This window comes from Hemicordylus capensis, chromosome 4 (assembly GCF_027244095.1).
Source record: "Hemicordylus capensis ecotype Gifberg chromosome 4, rHemCap1.1.pri, whole genome shotgun sequence".
NCBI classification, from domain to species: domain Eukaryota; kingdom Metazoa; phylum Chordata; class Lepidosauria; order Squamata; family Cordylidae; genus Hemicordylus; species Hemicordylus capensis.
In genome coordinates this window covers 256,413,720-256,431,415 of record NC_069660.1, presented here as the reverse complement: position 1 = coordinate 256,431,415, position 17,696 = coordinate 256,413,720, and the positions used below count along the sequence as shown (strand labels likewise).

Here is a 17,696-nt window from a genome sequence, read left to right as displayed (position 1 = left end):
CTGCCTTATGGATTAAGTTTATCTGACATGACATTGGGATAGCAACATTGGGCAAGGTTTTACTGCAAAATGTGGGATGGGGAAATTGTTCAATTTAACTTGAAATAAATCCTGTTTCTTGTAAGGTCATTTTTAGCGGCTGTTAATTAAAACTCCAAAGAGTAAATGAGTTTCATTTCTTTGTTTTCTGTGGTAATATGAAAATCAGATTTTAAAGTGAAGTCTCATGTGACCTTTATTGTGCCTGTAACAAAATATAACACTTGGGATTGGAGAACAAAGCCCGGTAGATTAAGACACTTCTCCATAAAACTGAACAAAAAGCATAATGAAACATGTTTAATATTGGCTTCTAAATGAATTCATAATTAAAACCATATAGCAGATTTTCACTAACAAAAGAAAAAATTCATCAGAAAGAAAACATTTTGTGGATTTAAGGCCATGAAGCCACAACTTCTGTGTAAGAACTAATAGAACTACTTCCATGTAATTCTGTTAGCTCCATGGAACAGCTCCAGAGTTAAGGCCTAGTTTTCACAAACAGCAGATGAAGCAGTAAGACTCTGTGTAGACTGTACCACTTCTGGCTGCAGATTGGGACACACATGATTAAATGTGCCTGCATGAAAAATATTCACATACCAAAAGGTAGGATGTAAGGGATAAGATGATGCTAAAACCAGTCTTGCTGGCATCTATTTTTCTGCAGATATTTTTGTTTGTAGAGAGGAACACTGAATTTTCTGAGCCCCATGCTCAGTCTAAAGTTGTACACACCACACACAGGTTTACCTCATAAGATGCTTGTAAGAACTAGTTCTAACTGGTTCAAGTAGGAGAGGCTTCAGTAGCAGATGGCTTTGTTATGTTTATTTTCTTAAAAAAAACCTGTTGGACTAATATGGCTATACTTTTATCATCACTATTACAAAAATGAAATGAAAGCAAAATAAAGAAAGAGCATAATTCAATGTTGAAACAGCACAAACATGAATTTGTAATGATGCTTTAAGGTGCTTCTTTTCTAAGGAGAGATAGTAGCATCTTTTTGTGTTCACTTGCTTGCTGCAGTGCGCCATATGCCTCTTGCTTTCCATTAAGTCATTTACTGTATAACAAGAAGACATTAGTTCAGATCCAGAGCTCAGTAAGTTGTCATATAAAAACACCTGGAAACAAGAAAATGGCAGTTCTTTGTGTATTATTATGGAGACTTGGAAATTGTATTAAATACTTAAGTAGAGCATTGTGTCACTTGTTTTTGTTTCTTCTGCTTCCGTGTCATTCCAAGCACAATCAGATGATACTAAAAACATTTCATCCACTTCAGGGATTACTGCTTGGATTGTCTACTGACACCTTGCAAAATTGAGATTTAATATATGATCCCATGTGACCATACTCTGCTGGAAACTGCCACGCATATCTTGAGTTCCTCATGCCTGCTGTTCTCCAAGGGACTAGTCTGATGAATATTTATATATAGTGTTATGTACTCCTGGAAAGTGGCAAGTGCAGGAATGGGAAACATCAAGTCATAAACTTGAGTTTGCTAGTGCCAGAAGATGCAGGAACAGCAGCTGTAGCGGTAGCAGCAGCGGCAGCAGAAGAAGAAGCTGTGGCTTGACTACCAACATAGAGAGGGTCCAAACAGGCTACTTTGGCAGCAAAGAATGAGTGGATACAATGCAAGACTGCAAACAGGTTGGAAAACTCCAGCTCCTGAAAGTGGAAGCAAATAAATTACATGTAAGACACAAGGTTATTCAATCAATTGAAAAACATTCTCTAGAATCATGTTGCAAAGACAAACTGCCAGATGCTGAATGAAACAACGGAAGGTCATTAATACATCTAATTCGCTCTTTCATTCCGTTGGTTGGCTTGTAATAAAGCAATTGCTTTGGATAACATCAACTCAAATTTCCAAGTTGAACACTACCAAACGTTTGTACTAGCTAGTGCCAAAATAAACATTGGCAGATGTCTTGACCATTGCTGAATGCATACTTCTAACATCAGCATGCATGCATCAGTAGCCCCTGAGCTAGTTCTCATGCTTCTGAAGCACATATGCTCTGGCACAAGAGCTCACATACTTTTGGAGCTTTCCCTGCACTCTGGAAGTGCTCTTGTAAAAGCATAAATATGTTGGAGACCATGGCAGGGGAGATAACCTTTCTCTCCCACCATGGTCCCACTTGGGCCCCACAGCTGCTATCTGACAAGGGTAGCCTTTCATATAGCGGTATACCACCTTTCATTGGCGTAATGGGGTCCCAATTTACATATAATCCAGATTGGGGCCTCGGCAGTAGGGATGTGCAAAACAATTCAAGCTCAAACAATTCATGCTTGAAACAGGCTGTTTCAAGTGTTTTGATTTTGAAATGAGATACTCTTAAATTAAAGGGCCTGTTTCAAAACAAATGACCCCTTTTCAAGCTCAATTTTTTTAGAGTGTTTTAAGCACCATTTTGGAGGGCTGCTTCCCCCTTGCTGATTGGTTTTCTGGCATTGGCTTCCAATTGGCTTCCAATCGCCTTGCTTCTTGGTTGGTTTGTTATGAGCCACATCAAGCATTGCCATGGGCAACTGTGAACCCATTGGCTGGGAGAAGGGAGGAGGGGAGCACAAAAGGAGGAAGTTTCAAATGTATTTAAGGGCCTAAGAGACAGATTAAGGAGGCCTCACAGTGTGCAAGTGCTTCTTGAAGAGGAAGGATACATCAGGAGAGGAAGACAGAGACTGCAGTTGCACAGCAGCAGAGGAGAGCAGAGGGGTGGTATGTGGCTCTGTCTGACCCAGTGGAGGGAAAAATAGAGAGTGCCTGAGGCTTATCTGTCTCTCATTTCCCCCTCTCCTTTTAATTTGCAGTGCCAACAACTGCTTTTCTTTTCTAATTATTTAAAATTGTATCAGGAGCCCCAGTGGCTTTAACTAGGTGCTGCTTTAAATTTATTTTATTCCCCTTCTGTGTGTGGGCAGCCAGCCAGCACTGTCAGAGTTAACTGAAATAAAGCAGTTGAACTTGATTGACAGACTGGAGACCCTAGGTCATGGTCCAATAGGTTAACTAGTGGGCAGAACTAGAGGGCTCCAGAGGGGCTTCTGGAAAGAAGCAGGGGTGCTCAGGTGAGAGAGGAACAACAGAGTCTTGCCAAATTCTCACAGGGTGAGTTCTACAAATCTCTGAGAGCTTTCAGGGACTGGTCCCACCTGGGTCCTGGTGAGGTCCAAGAGAAGGAATTCAAGGCTTATGGCTTCAGAAGGTTAGACTTAGGAGAAAGGTTTTTAGTAAGAGTTGTGTTAGAAGTTATTTTCTTTTGTGTGTGTGTTGTTTTGCAGTTCCAAGTATCTGCTCTTGTAACTGACTATCTTCAACCCTAACCTAGGGACTGATTACTTAAGTACCTCCTGAGAACATCTGGGCATTCTGAATACTCTTGTAACTACTAAGCTAGTATTATTTGCAAAAGCCACATGTGAAATCCTGAACTGGCTTCTCTCTCTCACACACACACACACACTCTCTCTCTCTCTCTCTCTCTCTCTCTCTCTCTCTCACTCACACACACACTCACTCACACACACAACTTTGTTTTACAAGCCCTCTCAGAGTGTTTGACTGACTCTAGGAGCGGGGAGGGGAAGCCTATAGTTCACATGCTCCCAAACAGCTGGCTACAGCTCCCCACTTAAGCACATATATAAATGGAACCACGTTCTTATATTTGCCTGCTAGAAAAGTAAAGAGGAGATGGGAAATTTTAGCATTCCTATCCCCATCAGAGGAACTCTGTTAACTAAAAAGGGCTTGGTGGCAGCGATCCACTCTACCGGAGATTTTTCTTTTCTTTTTATTAAAGTTTAAATCCAGTCAGTTTGCCAGGTAACAGGGAGGGGTGACTCGGAGACCATTCCTCTCACGCGAGCTGGCTGGGTCAGTTCCTTACACTGTAGTTTTTAAAAAACATTTTCCTGCTTGTAGACAGCCAGCCCCCAATGGCTTTAATAACTGGGTCCTGCTGTGCAGTTTGTTTTGTCTTTTGCAGCCCCAAGCTGCATCTCTTTGCTGTTGCTGCTGTGAGCCTAGATTAGACTTCATATATATCACACACATACACACAAATGCGACAAATATTTATATACCATTTTCCAACAAAGTTCCCGAAGTGGTTTATATAGATACAAATAGAGAAATAAAATGGCTCCCAGTTTATGTATCACTTTGCATTTGTTTACAGTGCACTGCATTTGCCATTTTGTCACCCACTCACCCAGTTTTGAGAGATCCTTTTGGAGCTCCTCACAATCTGTTGTGGATTTCACTACCCCAAGTATTTCAGTGTCATGTGCCAATCTGGCCACTTCGCCGGTTACCCCACCTTCTAGATAATTTATGAATAAGTAACAGAATACTGGTCCCAGTACAGTTCCCTGTGGGACCTTACTACTTTCTTTCCTCCATTGTGAAAACTTTCCTCCATTTATTCCTATGCTCTGTTTCTTGTCCTTCAACCAGTTACCAATCCACAATTCAACCTGTCCCCTTATCCCATGATTGCTAAGTTTACACAAGAGCCTTTGGTGGAGTACTCTTTCAAAAGCTTTTTGGAAGTCCAAGTATACTGTGTCAACTGGATCACCTTTATCCACATGCCTGTTGACACTCAAAGAACTCCAAAAGGTTAGCGAGGCAAGACCAGCCCGTGCATAAGCCATGCTGTTTCTCCTTCAGCAGGGCTGTTCTTCTGTAAGTTTAGCAATTTTGTCCTTAAGTATGCTTTCCATCAATGTACTCAGCACAGAAGTTAACTGGCCTGTAGTTTCCCAGGTTTCCCTTGGGACCCTTTCTTGAAAATCAGAGTTACACTGGCTACTTTCCAGTTCTCTGGTACAGAGCCTGATTGCTGGGAGAGCAGCAATTTCATATTTGAGTTCCTTCAGAACTCTTGGGTGGATGCCATGTGGACCTGGAGTGCCTACTGCTAGCGCACAGTTCACCCCTAGCAGCAGTATCACCACCACTTTCTGGTCCAGCAGCATGGTGTCCCTGGTAGGGCCAAGTGAGCTGGTAGTTCCACCTCAGTATTCTGTCCAGTGATTCAGAGGGGTCCCTTGGCACCTTGCCATACAGGAGGAGCCATCTCATGAAAGGAAAACACTTGTTAAAGGACTGGAAGGATGGAGGCAAGTAAGAAAGATGACCAAATTTGTTGCTGATGTTGCTTTTTATTAATCTGAATTCATTATTGCCACTTTTCAGAGTATTATTTCTGAAATACAAATATTCATGAAGCAAGTGTACTGTATACTACAACTATAGTTTAATATGTGCCAGGTTCATGTTAGTTATCTACAAATTAAGGTCACAAACTTTAGGTCACAAACTCATAGGCCTTAAATCTACTACATAACATGAAATATTACTGATGTTTCCCTTGGAGTTAAGGTTAAAAATTTGTTAAAGATCACCCACTTGCCTGTTTCTCAGCCTGTTGAGGGAAAAGCATGCTTTTTGGGGGCTTAACATTTTTTTAAAAATCACATTTGTATACTGCCCCTCCTCTAAGGAACTCATGGTGGCATACATGGGGAATTATTTATCCTGATAATTACCATGTGAGGCAGGTTAGCTTGAGGGTGTGTGACTGGCATTTTGTTACTTAGTGAGCTTCATGGCTCCCCTGATCAACACATCATCCTCTGCAACACATTTTTGTCTTTTTTTAAAAAGTGCATATTTGATGAGTCAATGCTTTTATGCCTTATTTGAAGAAAACTGGGGTTAGATTATGGGATTGCTTCTCTCTCACACATAATGATAACATAAATATAGCACAATTATTGTATATGGTACTCTACAAAGAATGAAAGGTCAGGATCCTGTCCCAAGAGGCTTAAAATCTAGAAAATAATACTAAGAAGAAAACAGAGTAAGAGGAGAGAAATGGAGGTGGGATAAACAGGGGAAGAATATGCAGTTATTGTAGTTACCTGAATTTAGGCTTAGTTATAGTAGGGCTGAGTGTGATTAATACAATTACTGATAATAATTCAGTAACAGTATCAAAAATTGTCATCTAATATCTGTTCACTGCAGATGACACTGAATGCTACCATTACTAGTGGTACTACCACCACCTGCAGAATTTATTTAGCATTTCGTAGGGTTTAAAGGGCATTATGTACCTTATCTCAGTAATTCTGACAATTAAAGCCTCCTTCAGACATTATCCCAAAGCCTCACTGTATCCATGAATAGTGGAGAGAAAGTGGAGGAAGTTCCACCCCCTGCTGCATCAATCACTCGTATGCTCTGCTGCTCTTTTCTATAACAGGGCTTGTCTGATGAGGGAAGAGCCTATCATCGATTCACCTTCACAATCACAGTCTAAGTCTGAGATGTAGTGGCTTGATTAAGGCCAAAGTAAAGGTAAAGTGTGCCACTGAGTCAGTGTCGACTTCTGGCGACCACAGAGCCCTGTGGTTGTCTTTGGTAGGTTACAGGAGTGGTTTACCACTGCCATCTCACATGGAGTATGCAATGATGCCTTTCGGCACCTTCCTATATTGCTGCTGCCCGATATAGATGTTTCCCATAGTCTGGGAAACATACCAGTGGGGATTCGAACTGACAACCTCTGGTTTGCTAGTCAAGTCATTTCCCCGGTTCATTAATGTTACTTTTCAGAGCTGGTGTGGTTGCGGAAAGTGTAATATTAATAATAATATAGTAATAGCAGTAATGGTAGAGGATTTTTCAACATTACATAGAAAATGATCCAACACCAATGCCATCTTCAAAGACTATCTGAGCATTCAAAAACAGAACTATAGAAAGCAATGCAAAATACATGATTCATTATCCCGGCCTCAGAGTATGCCACAGTGCACCGCATGCCGAGGATGGGCGCTCTAGGCACCCATCTCTGTGTCAATGCAAGCTGCAATCAGCTCATGCTGATAGGTCCTTAACCTTGGCTAATAGTCGGGCTTTGGCGTTGGGTTTTGGCACCATCAGGCCACCATGATCTGCATGGATCCTGGGCAGCCAAGCCCAGGCTTGTCTGCCTAAGTTTGGGCATGGCTGTTCATGCGAACAGCCTCACTGTGTGATGAAATAGCATTGGAGGGACCAATGCTCTGTACTTTTATGCAAATGTGTTTGGAAACTTGTGGAGCTACCAATCAAAAGAATCAATTGTTGGGAATTGGTGTGGATAGTAAAGTCAGTTGAGAGTTAGGGTTAGGGTTAGGACAGTCTCAAAGAGATGTTCTGAGACTCAAAGAATAAGACAGCCTGAAGTAAGGGCTGTGTTTCTGTGCAAGTGCCTGGTTTGGACTTTCAGTTAAAGCTTAAAGAGTACCTTGCCACAAAGTAAACTAACCTTGTAAAACCAACAAGTATAATACCTTACAGCCTTTTAGAGATAAACAATACCGCAGAAACATCTGTAAAAAAATTAATTTGTTATTTTGTTCTTTTTTTTTTTTTGAACCTCTGGTCTGTGTGAATTCTGTCACATCCGCAAAACTATCTTAACCAAAAGGTGTCTAGAGTATTAAGGAGGCTTTATAGTCTATCTTTCCTGGTGGTAGTGTGTGGAAAACATCAATAAAGCACAAGCAACTTCTACAAGATACATTATCCTCAAAATGCAGGGTACTAGACTATAACCACCCCCACCCCAGAACTCCACACACTGTAAACAGCCTAGAAATGCATGATAACCTATGACCCATTTCCAATCTTCTAAGCTGTAGTTACGTGTGAAGAATGAACTGTTATTTCTTTTTTGAATACACTCACACCCGCTTTGCAGTTTTCCTATTTAACTAAGATATTGCTTGTTTGTTCTCAGATTGCAAAAGCTGTAACAACTAGAATATCCTATTTTTAGTGGGCAAATAAGCAAGTTAGCTGCAGTTTTAGGTTGTTTACAGTGCCAACTTAATTGTGAGTTATCACACCTTACAAAGGAGCTAAATTATTTAGAATCTGAAGTTCTCAAGCTTGGGAATGCACTCTGTATTGCTTTCTATAACTCTGTGTTTGGATGCTCAAAATAAGGGAAAGTAATTCGTCTTGTAAGATTTCATTCGTTGAAACATTCTGATGACTTCTCTGCATTCCTTTATGAATGGTCCCCTACATGTGATCATATCAGGGCTGTGCCAAGAATGCACCTGCCCCATAGTCATTAAAGGACATGCCAATGTATTCTCTGCACATCCTTTAATCATGTGTGAGGGTGATAACATGAATGATGTGACAATTTGTACTGCAAAACCCTGATTAAAGAGTTTTGCCGCATACATAGAGGGGTGATGCTGATGAAGCTCCTCACACACAATTAAAGCACATGCCGGGAACACATCAGCACTTCCTTCAATGACATTGGAAGGAGAGCATTTTTAGTGCAGCTCAAACATGATCGCATGTAGGGGGCTATGTTCATGTGAATCAGCCCAAAATGACAGAGTTTCATTACTGACCAGTAATTCACAATGAGACAAAATTTTCCTCAGGACTGAGAAAGCCTTATGGTATATTACATTGTATTTAGATCTTATAGATAACTGTATGTTGTTCATCCTTTAACTAACGTGTTATGTCCTTTGCAAGCAAATCTAATGGATAGGCCAAATGCAAACAAAACTGATTTAAACTAGAAAGCTCCTGACATACCCAGTTTCATATTACAAGCGACCGACAGATAAAATATTATGAAGCGATTCTCACAATCACTGGAAAGCGGGCTAAGGGAGCTTTGCCCACTTTCCAGGGCTCCTAGGAACCACCAGGCTTGCAGGTGAGTCTGGTGCTCCCAAGGCGGCTAGCCTGCCTAACTACCCCTCCCCTAAGATGAGGTTAACAGAGTGAGCGCTCCATTACCTTATCTTTTTGCTCGTGTGTTGCCGTGGTGCACTGCGACACATGAGTAGACCCCTGATCGGGAGACAGCAAGCAGCCTCCCGGGCTCGGGGGTCTCTCCAGAATGCCCTGTGCACTCGTGCAGGGCATCCTGGAACTTCTGGGGGCCCTGAGGGTCTACCTACTGAAACTGGTCTGAGCATAGGCAAAGGGTGCCCAACACCAGAAAATTAATTTTTCAGATTTAAATACACTAGGGTTTGCTTTTATTCTGTAAGAGGTATATCTAAATAGGTTCAAAGTACCTGAGCCAGTTATTGTATCACCTTTTAAAGTCTGAATTTGAACCAGAGCGTTAAAAAATACTGATGAAGCTAAAAAAAAAGAACTGGTTCCAAATTTTTCATGGTTTGACTTCTTGAATTCCACATTACCACACAAATATAAAAGGGAAGGGTTTCTTCACAACATGGAAAGCCACCGCTAGGATTTAACATTGCATGGAGTAAAGGTGTTCATTCTGTTCCACTAAACGCCACAATATTACATGTATAACCACACATGGGAATCTATTAACATTTTCTCTCTCCTTCCTCTCCTGGCAATTAAATTTAAAATAGAGTTTTTGGAAACAGTGATGGGCTTCATTAGCTTGGGGGGGGGGGGGCGGGCTGTATTTTGCTGACAAAAGCCTAGAGGCCTGAGGGAAGAAAGGTCTCAGTTGCCCTTCTCTGTGCACTCAAAGTCTGTCTCAGCAGAGCCTGCTGCTACCAGGTGGCTAAGAAATAGGAATGATACCAACTTTGTGAAATAAAATGAAATAAATTTGCTACATAATTTCAGCTGGGTAGTTCGGTATTCACAGCATATGTCAAGCTCTGCTGAACCACAAAGTTGCAATGCATACCTAATGAAAATCTCTAGCATCCCTAACCACCACAAATTATTTCTCCATAGCAGGTCATGCATTACAATCATAGGTTTCTCCCCAAGAGTTACCAAGGCTTAGCTTGTATTGGAGAAACACTAGTCAGGTAAAAACTGGAGGGGCAGGAGTGGAGTGAGGTAGACTGAAAACTCTTTTATCTTCATTAGATGGGAGTAAGCAACTATTAAAGAAGAAGATGAGTGAAAAAGATGGGAGGTGCAGACAATAATAAGCACTGATAGAATATATATCTTTAAATGCTCAGGGGCTCACATTGCTTATTAGTATATCAGCCTCACGGGGTGGATGGGCAGCAGAGGGACCATGGCCCTCTTGCCTTTTCTGACAGCCTACCTAGTTATAGTTTTTGTAAGGCTTTGAATGTGTGTCATTATCTGGCTAAAACTAATTAGCCAGTTTCATTCAAAACAATACATGTAAAGTTTATTGAATTAACGTAAGTATGCTTTAGGGACATAACTAAGGTAGAAATATTCATGCATTCCCTTTCTCACCACCTCCAGAGGGTGCTGCTGCAGCCATGGAGGGGTCTCCAGTGCTTCCCCTCCCCCACCGGATTCCCTCTGGTCTCTCCCAGGCTGTTTTGGCCAATTTTGGGGCTGTTCCAGCCCTTGCTGAGGTGGCGGTGGCCATTTTGGAGGTGACCATGGAAATGGCGCATGCACAGCAGCCTCCAAAATGGCCACCACGACCTCAGCAAGGGCTGGAATGGTCCCAAAATTGACCGACCTGTGAAAGACTGGGGGAGGCCAGTGGGGAGAGAGGAACCACCAGTACCCTCCAGAGGTAGTGAGTGTTAAAAAATTTTTTTCTAATAAACTCTAGAACCCCTGAACAGGCTCAGATTTGAGTCGAGTTGGGGTTTGTTCGGGGTGCCAAAACCAAACATACCTGATTCAGTTTGAGTCTGGTTCAGACTCAAATCAAACCGGGCAACTGGTTTTGTACACACCCCTACTTCCTTGTGAGCCAGAACATTTATGTACCTATCATTTATAAGAGCTATAATTTATATTAATGGGGGAGGGGGAAATTCAAGCTCAGGGTCGCAGGTAAGCAATGCCACTTTGACTGCAACCTAAAAAAGTTTAAAAGTTTAAAAACCCAAAATATATTTATATGAACATTTGTGAGCTAAAGAATTGAGCGTCATTAAAACAGTTGATCCAAAATAAAAGAGAGGGGAAAAACATTTGTTGAGCTTTTTTTCCTCAGCTGAGGAGAATTACACATGCTACAAACTAAATATATAGCAGCCAATGATGAACTCTGACCATGCCATTTTGCATTTTGGTAAGTCAGGCAAGAAATGCACTGGCAGTTTTATAAAAAATATTGAGTATCAATGTCATCAAAGGGCTTTATACCACTGCTTAGAATATAAATTCCAGTAGTGTGTGCTTTGAAAGGGGGGGGGGACCCCAAAGTTGACTTTGATGAATAGATGTTATTTTACATCTTCAGGCAAGTGACTTACTTGGGTACTTTTGATATTAATCGTGGTACTTCTATAAGGCTACATTCTTCCATAATACAGACAAGATACTTTTTTGTGTACACAGAATAAAGAAAAGTTACTAGAAACACAAGAGGCTTCTGGGGAATGTTTCAATTGCAGCTGACTATATAATTCATAGAAATAAGCGAGGGATAATATAAAACATGCTTGTTAAAACCCATACGTTTTTGGGGAATGCCGCAGTAGATACACTTGCCCGATGAGTAGCCAATGGGGGCAGAAAAAGTATAAGATGACTATTCTTTTTCTGTTCCTCAGAGACTAACATCACAAAAGTAATTTCAATTGAGGCACTGAAATAAATCCCTTATTGCATGATCATAAACATCTCACAATTATATTCAGAATTTAAAAATGTATATGTGTACATGTTAAGAATAGAAAGACTCTTCTTTTCTATAGTATGCATGTAACAAAAGGTGTCAGAGAATGACACACAGATGCCATGGGAGCATATGTATGCATAGCAAAGGATCCACTTTGCCTTGATGGAGCCCTCTCCCTTCCTACCATGTGTCCTACTTTTGTGTGCTAGTCCTTATTTACAAATGCCTCCCTATTAATGCAATGCATAAACCCAGCCATCCCTGCCCTCCCCAGAATACTAGCCCGTAAGTTACTCATTTCTGGATTCTGGTCTTTATTGAGAGGTAATGATTCACCCAATATCACCAGGTAGGGGTGTGCAAGCATTGTTTTAATTTCATTTACATTTGTTTGTGTTAATTGAAACCTGAGAATGCACACACTGACTGGTGGGTTCCAGTGCTGGCCATGCTGTTCACATATATTGATCAGACAGCCCAAATCCCATGGGATTGGCTATTGTCGTGCCAGTTTTTAAGAAAGGTAGCAGCCTAATAACTATAAACCTATTAGCCTACTCAATAGAATAAGTAAGCTATATGCCAAGCACTTATGTTTAAAAATTTGTTCCTCTTGTTCCAGCAAGAGGGCGCACTTGAAGACAAGCAAGCAGTTTTTAGAACCAATAGATCTATATTAGATCATTGCTTAGTCCTGCAATATCTTGTGGAGAAACATGTCAGGCTAGGCAAAAGACCTTTGTATGCTGCCTTTGTGGAATTAAAAAGCCTCTGGAGATAGTATTGAAGGCCGTTTTGATGGGCCAAACTGGCTGCTTCATCCTTGACCAAAGGCTCTTACTCTTAATTATTAAATTGCATGAGAATTCCTCTTTAAGTGTGCACTTAGATTCAGATGGCAACCTTACAAACCAAATTCCAACTTCGAAAGGAGTGAGAGAAGGTTGTATCTTGAATCCCTTCTTATTTAATTATGTCAACAATTTAATTAAACAGTTGCAAAATTCTGATACACACGCCCCGAAACGTGCAGATAAGAGGGTTCCAATTCTGATGTACGCAGATGATGCGGTTATTCTCTCTCAAACCAGGGTAGGGCTCAAGAGAGCTCTAAATGTCCTTGCTCTGCATTGCAAGGAGGAACAGCTAGTGATTATTATTCCAAATAGAAAATCCTGTGTTTTAGTAGTAGAGCAAGAAAATCCACTTGGTCTCTGAATTGACAACTAATAGAGCAAGTAAAGCAAATTAAATATCTGGGTGTGGTCTTTCAGCAAAATGGTGGGAAATCTGCGTATACAAAAATGGTTTCTGAAACAGCGAGATGCAGCGCAGCAGCAATGCAGAGATTTTACAGTGCCCAAGGTGGTGGTTTCATCCCTGCAGCTTTAAAACTGTATTCAGCTAAAATCATTCCTCAGCTCTTGTATGGAATCCAACTAGGCCCATATACACATTTTATAATGCTAGAGAGGATTCAGTCCCTTTTTTTGGAGAGCTTTGTTTGGTACACTGAGATGTACACCCAATGTTGTCTTATGCATGGAGGCTGGCCTTTTAAAGATAGACGCATGGGCATGGCTTTTAATTATTTATTATTGGTTAAAAATACATCTGTGTCCAGTTGGACTCTTCCCCAGGCTTCTTGCGGTAGAGCCACAGCCAGCATGGAGCTTAACAGTGATCAATAAGCTTTGCTCTATAGATTTATCTCTTGAACTATTACTGGAAATGGGTCTAGTGAACGGGAAAAAAGTAACACTCCAGTGGTTAAAAGATACTGAGACTCAAAATGATTGGGCGTGTTTACCTGAGTTTTATAAAGTAATAAAAATTAGGTTGGGCCTTTCCCCTGCCTTGTATTTATCTACAATTGCTTTTCATACATTTCATTGGGTGTTCACGAGAGCTAGAGTTAATGCTCTTCCTTCTGCTCTATTATCTGTGAGATTCTAACACCTTCCTTTAGAGGCTCGGAGGTGTCTTTGTGGCTGTGGCGAAATAAAAACTGTTGCCCATATTTTATTACATTGTAAATTTTATAAGGAGAACAGGCTATGTATTTTTTCCCCTATAGTGTCTAGATTGGCAGCCCAACCTGATGAGGATTTAGTTAAGTTTTTACTTTCAGATAGAGGTTCCTCTGTCTCCAATTTAGTAGCAGAGTTCTATTACATTGCTGTTAGAATGCAAGCCTCCCTGACAGGGGCGTAGCAAGGTTGGAGTGGGCCCAGAGACAAGATTTTAAAATGGCCCCCCCCCAAAGTCCAGGGCCTCCACACACCCCAGGCCCCCAAGGATTTAAGTCTGATATTCCAAAATAAGTATGCTGCCTGCAAATACATTTCACTGAATACACACACACACGTCACAATATATAGTGATATACATTGAGTACTATACATTTGTATTACTTTTAATGCCTAGAACACACTAGAAAGATGAATTATTAAAATGGGCCCCTCGCTGCAGATTAGCAAAGGAGACTTTCAACCATGCAGGGTGAACCTATGTTTGTTTTCTCAGAATTCTGAACAAATTCAGTCAAGTTTGATTGCAGGAGGTTTTTCACAGGAGGCTTTTAAAGCCCTTTAAGACACATCTCCTCTGAAATGGAGGTGCTGCATTCACATGTTGGCCAGATTGACCCTGAAGTCCCTGCAAGTTATTGGGGAGCAGTTCACACACAAGAAAAATAAAATAAAAGCACCACACATGCTTCACAGTTCTCACTCAGACCTTCTGGGTTGCAAAACAACTTGAACATAAGTGCATTTATAAATGAATGAATGAATGAATAAAATTAATAAAATACTGTTCCAGAAGTTTTTGCAATTTTCTGCCATGAAACAAGCCACTTATAGGACTTTTTAGATAGTTTTTTTTAAGTCAGCAAATTTTCCAAGCTGTTTCAAAATAAATATTCAGAGACTTCTCGGTCCCTCCCCCCCCCCATATCCAAGCCCTATGGCAAGCAGATCCTTATATGGGGCGGGGGGGTGGGAAAGGTAACCACAAAAAGGAGTTCACACTCTACCTGGCAAATGCTGGTCTGGGTTAAGCAGGGCAGCAAGGGGTCTTCTGCTGCAGAGAGCACTCTGGCTGCCTCCTCCTTCCTGGCTGGCTTGGGCCCTACTCGAGTTCAGGCTTCACTGCGGCCTACACGAGGCCTCCGTGGAAGCCCCGCCCACCCGCCAATCAGCTGAGAGGCGGGAGAAAAGGAGCTCTTGGCAGCTTGCCTGCTGCTTCGATTGCGGGCCAGCAGAACAAGCAGGAGAGACGGCGAAGAGGGCAAGTGGCTGAGGGGCCTTGGGGCTGGGCAGGGGGCAATGGGGAGTCACATGAGGTGCCTCTGGGGTGCCCCTCCAGGCAGTGGGGCCCCCAGACAACTGTCTCCCCTTGCCCTATCATTGTTACGCGCCTGCTCCCTGATGGCAAAGGGAAGTTAATTCTTGTATTTTGTGTGTGTCTTTCTGTTATATTTGGTCTATGACCGTAAATAAAATATTGATTGATTGAAACCTGAATTGTTTAGTTAATGGTTCATCTGAAATCATTTTCTTTTCAGAACAAATGTCATCTGTTTTTGTAAGGGATGGGCTTAGTGTAGCATGGCAGAGCTTCTCTCTCTCTCTCTGTTCAATTATTTAAAGTGTAAAAGGAGTTGAATCAATTTTTTTTAATTCAATTTATACCCAAATTGAATCACCCCCCGCCATTTGTTTTGGGTCCAAATCTGGCCAGCCAGCACAGGGTGATTTGTTTTGTCCACAAATCTCCCAAAGCAGGTAGATTTGGGTATAAATCATTTTGTACCCAAATCATTCACACAGATAGCAGGCACAGGAAGTGATTATCTCAGCAGGAAGTGATTATCACAGGAAGTTATTATCTCAGAATGGGGTGGGGGAAAAAATCTCTTCTCTTTTCTTCAATCAGGAAAGCAGGAATAAAAAGCAGAGAATCCACTCCAGGAAGCAGGCAGGTAAGGCACAGCAAAGCTCCTCTGGCGCGTGCTCTCTCTCTCTCTCTCCTCCCATGAGGCAGAAAGGCAGAATGGTGGTACATTTGAAAATCCCTCCTTTGAACTCCTCCCACCCTTGTCCCTTCTTTGACCCTTCCTCTAGCCAATGTGGGATCAGTCACCCCCAGCAACACAAGATTTGAATGGAAATGACCGAGTCTGGAACCAGGGGGGAATCACCAGCCAGTCGTTGCACACTGTAAGTCACTAATCTGAAGCATGGGAGGGTGAGATTTTAAAAAAGATTTCCTGACACAAAATGGAGACAGCAAGAGAGATCGCCACAAAATGGAAGTCTGAATCTACAAATTTTTCAGATCCGAAATTTGGGCGATTTGTTTTGGACACGAATCTGGCCAGCCAGCACAGGGGCAATTTGTTTTGTCCACAAATCACCCCAAATAGGTAGATTTGGGTACAAATTGTTTTTGGTCCAAATCAATTTGCACATCCCTACTCTCAGGAGGCAGCCACAGAAAGGAGCTTTGCTACACTTTTTATACATCAAATAGTTAAAAAGCAGAGCTGTGCAAAGTCACTCTAGTTTGATTTGGGGGCCATCTTTGGAGCAGCCTCCAATTCAGTTTGGGGCTGTGGACTGAATTGGTTTGATTGCGGCTGAACCACTTTGGCTATGGCATGACATCCTTCCCTGGTGCATGGAGAATGGCACCAGTGGGGAGATAGGCAGTGCATCTGCCACTGTGGTTACCCTCTTTACAATAGAGTTTTAAAGTGAGATCACTGTCACTTCTGGAGGCTATTAACATGTTCATGCAAAATTGGGCTAAGGGGGCCCAGCTCGGTTTTGCACATTTGTGTGAACCGCTGGGATCAGGCCAGTCCTGGTGGCACCATGGCAGCAAACCTGCCTATGAAGCCTCCCTTTAAAATGAGATTAAGGGAGTGAGTGCTCCCTTAAACTTGTTTTACCAATTGTTTGTCAGGTGCGGCTGCAAGCAGCCGTGGCTAGCAGACTCGGGGAGGGGAGGGGGGTCCCCATAATGCACTGCACACTCTCACAGTGCATTATTGGAGCTCCAGGGAGCGGGGCAACACGTCCCGACACCCCAACCTTTGGAGCAACTGGAAGCAGTCAGTGATCACGTGGGCGGTGATCCGCTCACCCAGAGGCAAAGATCTGCTTGTCTGTGGGGGAGGTAAGCTTTTTGAGGCTTCCTCCTTTGGTAAGCTTCCTCGAGGCTTCTGCTCGTGAGAAAGGGCTCCGGGTGTGTTCCCCCCGTACTGTTAGATTACCCTGCTGGTTTTTTCAGCCTCCCACGAAAGCTGCAATGATTCCTAACCCCTTTGGCCCAACCATATGGATTGAATTTCTCAGTCCCAGCTCAAGAATTTTAATTGATTTTAATGTTTTGTTTATTGCTTTGTTGTGAACCACACTGAGACCTTGGTTTGGGGCGGTATATAAATACGTTAAATAAAATAATAATTAAAAAATAGAGAATACAGGCATAGATGCAGCAACACAGCTCCTGTTTGAAAAGGACTGAGTCATTACTTCTTTCTGCAGTCCTGGGAAAGTTGCAAGTGAGTTTTTTGTTTTTTAATCATAGTATTTTCAGAGGCTACAGCCATCACCAGTGTCTCTTCTGTAAATCTTATCTTCAAAAAAATATTTCTAGCAGATGTGAATATTCAGTACAAAAACAAATACTTGGTCAATGATGCAGGAGTGTTCTGGTAATAATGAAAGCAATACATTGCACCACATACATTGTTTTGCTATAATCCTTATAATCCTTTAAAGTAGGTCAGTGCTATAATCCCAGATTGCAAATGGAATGGGGAAGAGAGAATGGCTTACCTAAGACTACCTAGTAAGTTCATGGCTTATTTATTTACCTAGTAAACTTAGTTAACTAAGTTCATTACTTACTACTTACCTAATGAGACTATTCACGAGCGTGCAAAACCGGGCTAAGGGAGCCCAGCCTGGTTTTGTACACTCATGTGAACCCCTGGGATTGGGCCCA

General features: G+C 41.9%; 1 protein-coding gene across 11 annotated transcripts in view; it reads right to left on the bottom strand.

The window, feature by feature from the left end:
- Positions 1 to 217: 217 nt before the first annotated feature.
- Positions 218 to 17,696, bottom strand: part of SNTG1 (syntrophin gamma 1) — a 437,703-nt gene continuing 420,224 nt past the window's right edge. For all 11 annotated transcript variants that reach the window (XM_053247884.1, XM_053247887.1, XM_053247888.1 and 8 more), the window contains one exon: positions 218 to 1,725. In XM_053247884.1, coding sequence (XP_053103859.1) covers positions 1,534 to 1,725 — 192 coding nt within the window. In that variant the 3' untranslated portion in view covers positions 218 to 1,533. The remainder of the gene's footprint in view (positions 1,726 to 17,696) is intronic.